We start from the raw sequence: 11,296 nt of genomic DNA, 5'->3' as shown, positions 1-11,296 counted from the left end.
TAGAAGTGATCGCTCCATGGTTACGAATGTGATCACGCGTGATCGTGATCATGTGGGTAATTGATAAGTAAGGTCTAGATTGATCCTCGGAAGACTCAGGAACAAGTGGGAAATGTTGGTAAAACGTGCCAATAAATGTTTAAGTAAAAAAGAGCTCCTGAGAAGATTCAGAACAGTCTTACCATTTTCTAAATGTCGCTCAATACCTCTCGTGAGGAGGCACGCTATTCGCTCTTAAAACAATAGGCAACATGTCAATACTCCAAGCCCAAACAATAGAGGTAGTTTTTTATAACAGATGTCATGATACCCTTACATCAAAACGTCCTACTTTCAAAATGAGAAAAAATAGGGGTAGGCCAATTTGCTAAGTGGCAATAAATTTTACATATTCTTGACAGGAAACCGGAGGAGAAGAATACACTCTGAGCAGCTATATAAACGCTGCTTCAAAAGAATTTTAAAATAAAGGTCTTAGCCAGAAAGACTCTCTCTCCTATTCACATTTGAAGATTTCGAAAAAATCTTCTTTAGATTCAATATTGTTCGCACCATCTTGTTCTAGGCTCGTTTTCTGGCGGCGCGTTTCTTAAAGTTACAACTTTAACATAAGTTTTCGAGGTATTAGTAACCGGCCGATTTAAGTTTTGGGACGGCTATTACACGGCTTTAGAATAGATACGGTATACGAAATGATTATTCACATCAGTGGAAGTGAATAACGGAGCATATTTACCTCGCCGCTTCACGGCTGGGTAAATACCCTCGACTATTCACCTCCACTGTTAACTAAACAGAACACTTTAAATGAAATTTATCCAGAAAACCTTTACAGGCAGTTGTAAAGTCACCTTTCAAAATGTTTAGTGTGAACTAGAAAGCATTGCCTTCGACTGTAGATTGACTGTAAAACGGTGCCCTCGCGTCACTTCCGAACGTTCTATAGTTGAGGAAATGGAGATTCAATTCGAATCACAACACCTTTGGTGCCCAAATCAGACACCACACCATATGTGTTTAATCAAGGCGACTTAAACAAACCTACATAAGAGGCATCCTTAAAGGGGGTTTAAGAGGAGCGTCCTATATGAAATAAATCACGGAATTAATAGTTATAGAAAAGACTAAGACACAATAACATTGGATTATTGAAATCAGGCTAGAACCTATTTACAAGGTACCAATAAAAAAACGCATACTAATAATACTTATAATATTATAAATAATATTCCAAACTTTGAGTATTTATATATGTTAGTAAACAAGCAGGTGTCTTCTGAGATTATTTCGAAAAAAAGTGCAAGCTGTCCACCCCCACAACGTATTCTAGGAGATCATTCTAGAGTCTTAATATGCTTAAAAACTTTAAAACAGTTTAGTCTTGTTATTGTACATTGTAGGTCACTATCTGTATTCTCATTTGTTAAGAGCCTTCATTTAATTCTGCGAATCAGCGCACCCTACAGATTATTCACTTATCTGCTAGCAGATAAGTAAATAATCTGTAGAGTGCGTGCACAATGCATGATTTCCAGAGCAATATGGGAGGCATCTGAAAGCGAAGTGTAAATTCATAGCTCGTCCATTCGCTTCTTCAACCGAGCAAAAAATAAATAAAAAAAGGAAACAAAAAGACTCGGAAAACAAACAAGGCGCCTGACAAAAATTGCGAAGGAACTGTTCTACGAATACCTTTAGGAAAAAAGCGTTTAGAAGCAGGAAGACAAGATCGAAGGACACAAATGTTGACATCGCTTGTCTTTATTTTGTTTACCTATACAACAATGTTTGATAAAACAATAATTAGATTTGGTTTTTGCCATATCCGAAATAATCAAGGTCGAGGTCCGGATATCACAAAAACCTCATCCAATAATTGTTTGAAGTCTGTCGCTAACTAGCAGATCTTTTTCAAAGGCTTTGCCGGTGCGTCCTCGGTATGTGCTTCGAAGCTGTAAACTCCCTGCCACGAGATCATCCGAGGGTGGTAGCAGAAGTACATAATCCAGAAGTCTACATCTCTGGGAATGGATCTTGTGCCATCAGATCCGCGTGTAGGTTATTTTTAGAAAAGAAGTTTCGCGCGTTTCGTGCAAGGGTATGGCGTATACGACCTAAGCTGCGAACTAGTAACCAATCGCGTTGAAGTACTTCTTAGAGCGCGCCTTCTATTGAAAAGCCGAAATGATTAAAAAAACAAAAGGCACCACGAACTTTTTTTACTTTTTAAGTTACTGTTTATTAAATTAAAACATAGATTTAGCGAGGATTTAAACCTAGCGGGTACGAATCACTGCCCCTCTTCTGTCGATGATGACAGCATTGATTTGCTGAAAAATTGGAGCATCCAGTAGGATGTGTTGTGCTTTGGATTCAGATCAGAGATGGCAGCGAGCGAAAGAGAAACTAATTATGATTCGGTGCTACGACTTGATCTCCCATAAAGAGTCGGGGAAGGGAAAGTGGGCAAGTTGAAACGTAAAAGCAAAGTCTGTTGTACAGCCACTGAAGAAGTTGATGCAAAAATAAATATTCCAGAAATCTTTTGAAGTTGGTTAGAGCGCTGCACTAGTATCGCAGAGGTCATGGGTTCGATTCCCGTTCAAGCCTGAATTTTTTTTCAGGCTTGCTTTTCTCAACTGCTTAAGTTGAGTACATTACTGCGATGATCCTTCATTTGCTTAAAATGTATATCCGCAGTACAAATGTATGAATTTCATATATTCATTTCATACTTTGAAGAGTGTTTGACAAATACCGAACAACAGACTGTAATTTTGCACGAGGAAGTATAGAATTTGGTAGTTTTTGTCAAAATCGTTCACGCATGGCGGTAATATTCCTGCATGTGGGCACCCTCGAAGGTCTCACAAAATAAATATCCTGAGCAGACTCCTCAGTAAGCGGTCCACCACGACCTATTAGGGACTTTAAGATACCTGGACGGCTGACCTCGAGGACGGCTGACCGGAAGTAATTTTTCGCGTGTAGCCCATATTGCGCATGCCCGCTCCACGCACATTGCCGTCCAGCTCCGTCCAGCTGTTGTCGAGGACGTGAGAAGTAGAGTTTTGCCGTCCACTAGTGAACGGGAGTGCTTTTTGTATGATTTCGTTTAAAAATCTCATTATTTTTTAATTCTGTTCACTTGTTAGGTGGTACTTTATGGCATTCTTGGTTTGGTACTGATAAAAAGTTTAGAAGTAAAGTTTTATTTGCGGTTGTAAATATTTTTGCTGTGCTTTGCATAAACGCTGATGGCGAAGCCACGTGCGCGAAATCATGAACTTTCTTGCTTGTATTTCTACAAAAATTTCACTTGGAATTTGTACCCTGTAAATGAAAATAGTGCTTTCTGGTCCCACACTTTGAGCTAAAAGCGCCAAATGTTTCTTTCTCATGTTTTGGGCTAAGGAATTATTGATCCACTAACGAAGCCGTCCTCCGTTCACACACCCCGGCTCTTAACGTTGGAAGTTCCCGCCAAGAACGTCGTCATCAGCCCAGTCCTCCTCGCGAAATTCTACCGTCCTCGAGGTCAGCCGTCCAGGTATCTTAAAGTCCCTATTACGTTATAAAGTGAACATAAGATATTTTTAATCACTCGTTAGCCGGTTCTTACCTTTTTCTATGAAAACTGGCGTGCTTCGTGAAAAGTGAGAATGGTGGGTTTGCTTGCTTCTTGTCTATAACTAAGTTCTGAATAAATAAATTCAAAAAGTTATTTTCGAACCCAAAAAGGGTTAGTCTTCCCGAGGCATTTTGAAACATTCCAAAGAGAGTCAAGAGGAATCCATGGAGATTTCGGATAAAAAAAGAGTGCGTTAAGACCTAGATATATTGCAAAATTACTAGATTGAATTACTCCATTAATTCCACAGTGATTTAATTTCAGTTTGCTGCCTCTAAAATTAATTCAGTATCGAACAAACTCGAGAGCCAAATTCTAAACGAGACAGTTTTAGTTTTCTTTTTGAACAAAATTTAAGGTTTATTGCACTAGGTGATACAGAAACTCACACTAGCACTTCAAAAGGGTGTTTCGCTTGAGGAGTGCTGTCAAAATCATTTTAAAATACGTACCACTTAAAAAAAATTCCAACCAAAATTTCAACCCCTCTCTCCAGAGAGGGCCTGGTAACGAGGTTGAGAAAATTCTCGTGAAACTTCGTCCAGACTAAATTCTTCAAGAAACTAATTAGTTTTACGAAAAATGACACCCTATTCTAGAACAAAACTCTCTGATTACTGCACCTTATACCAAACTAAACAACCTGAAATCATTACTCTTCGTGGCTCATGGCACATACCGTATACTCTCGATTAAACGCCGGGCCCCGAATAAACGCCGGGTCTTCAAGCTGTGTTTGAAAACAAACCCCTTTAACACTTATTCAAGATGTAACATGCTTTGGAAATGATGTCTACATATATGGCTGTCAAAAATAATGAATGGAAATGATTTCTTAGAAACATAGGGCTTAAACAAACCGCTGGAATCAAATAAACGCCGGCTCTATTGGGCCAAGTTTGAAATAAACGTCGGGGGCGTTAAATCGAGAAAAGACGGTACCTCATCAGTATCTGTATGAGTCGCTAAGATTGGTACTGATATTACCGTTATTAAAAAAACGTGAACATCAAGAAAGGGTATAGATGTGAATGAATAATTAGATACAACTGATCTCCATACAGTGTTTACAGTTTCAGTACATTGAGAACTATTAATGCTTTCTTTGCGAAGATTTTCGCGACGATTCTGGTAGCCTTTGGCATGGCCTTGAAGCTGTTTAATAGAGGATTGAAAATGATACAATTGCTTATGTAGTTTGTTCTTTGTTATTACTGTAATCTACCTTGTTAAATTAGCTTAATTCTGTGCAAACTTCGGAAAACAAGCATGAGTTATACGTATTCACGATGTTCTGGAATTTACAATTGCATGAGGCTCGCGACAATGGGGGAACATATTAAATGAGTCAGCGATCCACTGTAGGGTGAAAATCGGCGTGAAACGATTTCTGTGAGACTTAAGGTCTGGACACACTAGGCGACAGGTATCTGCGACAAGTCGGTCCGCGTGTACTGCTTTAAAACAACCGCTGGGACAAGACGGTGACACGCAGTGAATTTAACTTGGGATAGTGGCAATGTGAATAGCCTGCGTAGCAGGCGTCGAAAGGGGAGGTAGCGGGAGCTTTTACGCCTGCCACGCAGGCTACAATGTGAACTAGTTTTCCAATTTAATATGGCAAAAAAACATGACGCTCTGACATTGGTTAATTTATATTTTGTCGCAGCGACTGCGACAACCCTGCTTTCGCTCATTTTCTCGCCGCGATCAGTCGCACGAATTCAAACTGGTTTGAATTCGTGCGACTTATCACAGCGACAAAATTTTGTTGCAGCAATAAAGATTGTCGCAGAAATGCACCATGTCACACATGTTGCAGTAAGTTGTCGCTGCGACATGTTGCAGCGACTCGTCGCCTAATGTGTCCCCACCTTTACACTCAGCGTAATTAGATAGTATAAGATTTACTAACAACCAAATTTTCTTTGATCAGGCTTTGTGAACTTACTTTTCAAAAGCGTTTGAAGGCTGCTTTGCTTTTGTTGTATTTTAACACCTTAAAACTTCATCCGAAATTTTCTCGAAAACGCTCTCATAGAAACTCTAAGAATTTCACAGACCTTGAGACAAGAAGGTATTTCTTGTCGAATATCCAGGTAGCCTTAAATCAGTGACCCCTCCCCCCACCCTTTAACAATTCCGATATAAGTAACCTACAATCTCACAGTGGTGAAAACTCTAGAAAAAGAAAAGCAATCTCAGAAGATTTTCGCGCAAACGTCCAAACCTAGCCAATCACAAACCGAGGTGTATTATTTAAGTATTTCAATGTATTTTCAAGGCCTTGAAGAAACATGAATGTAATTTGATTTATGGCTGTCCTTACAGTGTGTTAATACTACATCCCAATTTCATGCATGTCATTGCAACTGTTTCTATCTTTGTTTTTAATGTGACGCAATTATGACGACATTTAAGAGGCTGTGTCTGTAAAAAGGCTATTTGGATCACTTTATTGTCTGAATTCTTCCTGGTGTAACATATGACATCACCATTTAACCATACTCCGGGTGGAGAATTGGGCTGTCGGCTCTCTGTCTCCAGGCTGTTTTGTCCTCCACGGCCAATGTTGCTGCTGCTGCTCATGTTCTTAAACCGTTCTCTTTCAGCTCTCTTTCGACAGTCCTTCTCCAAGTCTCACGTTTCCTACCCACATGACGTACACAGACGGTAATATGAAAGGAAGCGGTCTCAGTTCAAGTTGATGACTTCAACTTGAACGGACGACCTCACCTCCTATTTGGATTAAAGGGTGGAAAACAGGTCATGTTACGCAGACGTTCCGAATTTTGAGATTGGACACTCAACAGGATTAAAAGGAAAACAGAGATATAGTTTGCACATATATTTATTTTCTTTTGTCGTTACTACATGTTTATCCCTTTATCTATACATGCGAATGCATATCCTTTTTTTCTGCAAAAAGGTGCTTCAAAGATATTTGTCCTGCATGCTAGCTGCAAAGAAAAAGCAAACAAACAAAAAAGAAGAAAAAAAGCAATTTGCTGTTATTTGGCAAGCTTAAAAGAAATCGTAATTTTACCATTAAAAGAGAAATCTTCTAATATGTAATGTTTACATTGCCACCAAATTAACGTTAACGTACTGGCCTGTATCCTGGACACAGGTGGCCCAAGGTGTTGTGTTACAACGATTCATATTTATAAAGGTTTGTATGGGAGAAAACGCTTTTGAATTTACAGGACAACTCGGATTAATATTAATCCGCGGATTATAATAATAATAGATTATAATAGGATTATTATAATCCAGTAATAGATTATTATAATCCAGTAATATATTATTATAATCCAGTAATAGATTAAGGCACGGCAAAAAATTGGAAGGATTAGATTATTATTAATATTATAATCCGGATTAATATTAATCTCTATTATAATCCCGATTAAATTCCGTGAATGTTCGGATAACAGATATGTCTATTTGACTATCTGACAGATATGTATATGACAAACACACTGCAGACCTACAACACAGGGCTGAGAGGACATAAGTCACTAATCACATCCGTCACATGACGATCAATTTTGCATATGCTAAAGCTAGATTAGACGATGTTGTTGACCCTAGAATGAAAAGAAAAGGATCAAGCGCCTCTGGGTCAGCGAATCCGTGCCGTGGGCATGTTTTTACAAAAAAAAGAGACCTAACGACAGGGAGTCGTTACCAGCTGCGACGAAATAGCGACAATCCCAAACACACCAACTGTTTCGAGGTTCGGAGTCGGCATATCACAATGGCAACTATGAACAAGAATTTCTCCCGTCTCCTGGCGCCTTTTGTTGATGAAAATATTTTCTATGAACTAACATGGTAAGCATATTGTATATGATGTCAAGTTCACGAAAAACCTATTTCAGCTGTTTCAAACAATAAAGTATGTTTACATCAAGCTTCGTATCTATTCTTAGCTTAGTGCTTGAAGATGCAAAATGGAGTAGGGGAGATTCCGGTCGACCTGCAAGGGCGCACAAATGACGCGTGGGTCCAATAATTCATAAGATATTGATAAGGCCGCCTTAGATCGTTAAATAATGTCAATCTTCGGAAGCTTTGGACTAGGATTGAGTTGTTGAGATTTATTATTAAGATTAATATTAATCCGATTAATATTAATCTTACACAAGATTAATATTAATCCTAATGGATTAAGGCACGGCTCAAACCTCAGTAATAGATTATAATAATCTATTAGTGGATTATAATAATCTATTACAGGATTATAATAATCATTAGGATTAATATTAATCCGATTAATATTAATCCGAGTTGTCCTGAATTTATAGCTAAATGTAATGGTATTTTGACAAGGGGGATGGTACGAAGAGTTGTCATCACGGGAAGAGTGGAGACAAGTAGATTTCATGCTGACAACTCTTCGGACCATCCCCCGGTCAGGGTCAATTATTTTGGCCCGGCGTTCTATTCGGACCTAGAATGTGTCCATAGCGTCTCATGGTACACACTGGGCATATTAATGTTTCGAAAACTCTGAAGGCGAGTTAAGCTGGATTCGAAGCTTTGTTGCGTGCGCTATGGGTACGTATTCGAGTTGGAATCTTACGGAAAAGGAGCGCTTAAACCTCTACTTTTATTCTGGGAAGGAATTAGGCCGATTGCCGTGCTTTGACGAGATATTTTCGGTACGAGCGGCGGACAGTCCGGAATCGAGTGTTCAGCCTTTACTTCTTCTTAGCAGTGGAAACCCGAAATGGCATAACTCGCTTAAATCGCCTCGGATCGGCCTGAGAACCGAGATAACAACAGATATAACAACAAGACATCGAGGGAAGTTGATTTTATTGTCAAAATATCATTACATTTAGCTATAAATTCAAAAGCGTTTTCTCCCATACAAACCTTTATAAATATGAATCGTTGTTACACAACACCTCCGCGAGAGTCACGTTTCGCGTATTTCAAAAGAGTATTATTTCAACTCTTCACATCATGAGCTTGGGCCGCCTGTGTTTCAACTGTAATTATTCTACTCTTATTTCACTACGCTCTTTCAAGCATGGCAAAGAACGTCGCATGGTGGTTTGCGGTATACGCTGATCGGGAGAATAGTCAATATGTTATTTATAGATAATAATTTGCAGGTAACACAAACTCTCTTTGAAAAACCAAAGAAAAGCAAAAGGCAAGTAAAATAAAATTTAATGACAAATTAAAACTGAAATTAGCTGACAACATATCCGTATTATTAGCCAATAACCGATCATGAGGGACTGCGAGCAAGATGACTTATCTAGCGCTTTGCAGGCAATACACAAAACAAGGCTACTAAGTAACCAATATGAAATAAAGAACATTTATACCCGTTGTCTGCGCCTCGGAAGTTACTCTTCACACACTTCAAAGTCGCTTTCTAGAAGAAAAATTGTGATTGGGTATCATGAGATTAAAATATGACATACGATAAGTAATTCATTATTTTACCAACTAGAGTTCGTTTAGCTGTATTTCCATCACGTTTGCTATTTTACTCCCAAAGGAATCTTTGTTGTTAGTTGTTGTTGTACAAAGTACAAAATTAACTTATTATTTTCCTTTTTCCCGCAAAAAAATTCACAAACTAAAACGCGTATTGATAGACGAGCCCATTTACCCTTGCAAGTGTCTCCAAGCCATCCAGCAGCGCAATCACAGCGGTAACTTCCAACAAGATCGACACACGTGGCGCCATTTTTGCAAGGCGCAGGTGCACACTCGTTTATATCTAAAAATAAGGAATTACCACTAGTAAATGATGAATAATTTCACTCATGACACACTAAAAACGTTCTCACTCAAGTAGCTTTAAATACATATACAGCTAACTGAACTTAAGTTACAGGACAAAAGGAGAAAGGTTTGCTTCTTTTTAATACCATCTTCCCAAAAATGAAAGCCTATATCTTGGGGCTCTGTACGTGAAAAAGTTAAAGCTCAATGTTTTTAGAAATGCTCCCCTCCAAAATTGTTGTTATTCTTTTAACTCCATGTTCGTTAAAGGGAACATCCACTCTTACGACGAGTTGACGTTAAATTGTGTAAAATAATGCCTATTTTTCCAAATTAACAGGACAAGGGAGACGAACATTTAATAGCAACAAAAATGGAGAAGATTATTGCTTTAAAATTTTTAGAGAGCTGCCATTTTTGGATTTTATGACATGTAATGGTTGCCCAATTGTTTCACACAATAGATCCTTTGCTTTCTAACAATAGCGGCAACCATTACACGTCAAAAAATCCAAAATGGCAGCGCGCGGGAAATTTAAAAGCGATAATCTTTACCAATTTTTTTGCTATTCAATGTTGTTTCTCTTTGTTCTGTAAAATGTGGAATTAAGGCATTATTTTAAACAATTAGACACCTTATTCCATTGGTCATGGTGTCCGAAACCTTTCTTTTTCAATCATTAGGAAGTTTTCTTTGGTTCCTGGTTAAGTGCATCAAAGACAGCTCGATTTCGACACCGGCTCCCCGCTATACTGTTAATTTATGGTGGCACAACAAAAATCTCAGGCATTTCAATATATTCTCATTAATCACTCTGGCAATTGGTCATTCCATAGACAATCATCATTGGTTGGTTTCTAAAATATTCTATAACATAGCAGAGTCAAGCAATCAAATAGTGCACGCTGATAGCGTGACCAAATCACTTCGCCTGAATGCTTTTTTCTCGCGCAGTTTTGATGTACATTTGGGAAGTTTGGAGAGCTCTCAAGAAGCGTAAGTTTAAGTTTAATAATGTTTTGTCATGCTAAATAAATTAAATAATTACAGAAAGATACGAAAGTGCACTACTGAAGAATAGTTGGAGGAATCTAGAGTTATAGTTAGAGGAAACTAGGCCATCACCTCGAGCAACTCTTACGCTTCTTTTGTGCTAAAGCATGAACGCTAAAACATGAACCAATTGTTAACTAGCTTATTGTTACCTGTTTCACAGTTGGTGCCAGAATATCCTGATGTGCAATCACAGCGGTAACTTCCAACAAGATCAACACACGTGCCGCCATTTTGGCAAGGATCAGGGGAACAGTCGGTGATATCTAAAAATACGCAAATAATTCCATCAGGGAAACTTGATTTCTTACTCAAACAGTTTAAACTGGGCAGATTAATTAAATTATTTGGCCAGTGAAAATGTGTGCTGCTGTATTTGTTTGGTATTCTTATAAAGAAGACATTTTCTCTTTGGGACTTAATTATATATATTCAAAACGGTCAGCTCAATATTTTATAAGCCGAAAAGGTGATTTTCAATGATTTGTTGCTAGTTCAACATGCTACTAAGGTATTTCTAGAAATAAATGATTTTATGTGGCTATTGACGTATTCTTTCCCCCAGCTTCTGGTTCAAGTGGTACTTCCGTCCATACGGGATATTCTTCATGTGTTCTAACATAGAATCGAGGCAAGCGTGCTCAATTCTCTTTCGCTCAATGTATTCCATTATTTAAGATTTATTCTCTCAAAACAATTTAACCCACTATAACTTGTTTCACAATTTGTTCCAGAATACCCTGATATACAATCACAGCGGTAACTTCCAACAAGATCAACACATGTGCCGCCATTTTGGCAAGGATCAGGGGAACACTCGTTGATATCTGAAAATAAGGAATTACAGCTTGTAAGTTACA

General features: G+C 38.3%; 1 protein-coding gene across 3 annotated transcripts in view; it reads right to left on the bottom strand.

Moving 5' to 3' along the window:
- Positions 1 to 5,903: 5,903 nt before the first annotated feature.
- Positions 5,904 to 11,296, bottom strand: part of LOC144657119 (uncharacterized) — a 42,545-nt gene continuing 37,152 nt past the window's right edge. Inside the window, exons 25-29 of one of the 3 annotated variants that reach the window (XM_078517419.1) lie at positions 11,144 to 11,263; positions 10,589 to 10,702; positions 9,267 to 9,377; positions 8,977 to 9,026; positions 5,904 to 6,370 (exon numbers count right to left, since the gene is read on the bottom strand). In XM_078517419.1, the coding sequence (XP_078373545.1) occupies positions 8,998 to 9,026; positions 9,267 to 9,377; positions 10,589 to 10,702; positions 11,144 to 11,263 (374 nt within the window). In that variant the 3' untranslated portion in view covers positions 5,904 to 6,370; positions 8,977 to 8,997. Of the gene's footprint in view, positions 6,371 to 6,474; positions 6,592 to 8,976; positions 9,027 to 9,266; positions 9,378 to 10,588; positions 10,703 to 11,139; positions 11,264 to 11,296 lie in introns of those variants that run through there. The other 2 variants (XM_078517418.1, XR_013571467.1) reach the window with 2 other exon arrangements.

The sequence above is a fragment of the Oculina patagonica genome, chromosome 6 (genome assembly GCF_052425735.1).
Source record: "Oculina patagonica isolate OP01 chromosome 6, crgOcupat, whole genome shotgun sequence".
Taxonomy (NCBI): domain Eukaryota; kingdom Metazoa; phylum Cnidaria; class Anthozoa; order Scleractinia; family Oculinidae; genus Oculina; species Oculina patagonica.
Note: the sequence above shows the minus strand (reverse complement) of the source record. Positions and strands in the feature narration are given on the sequence as shown.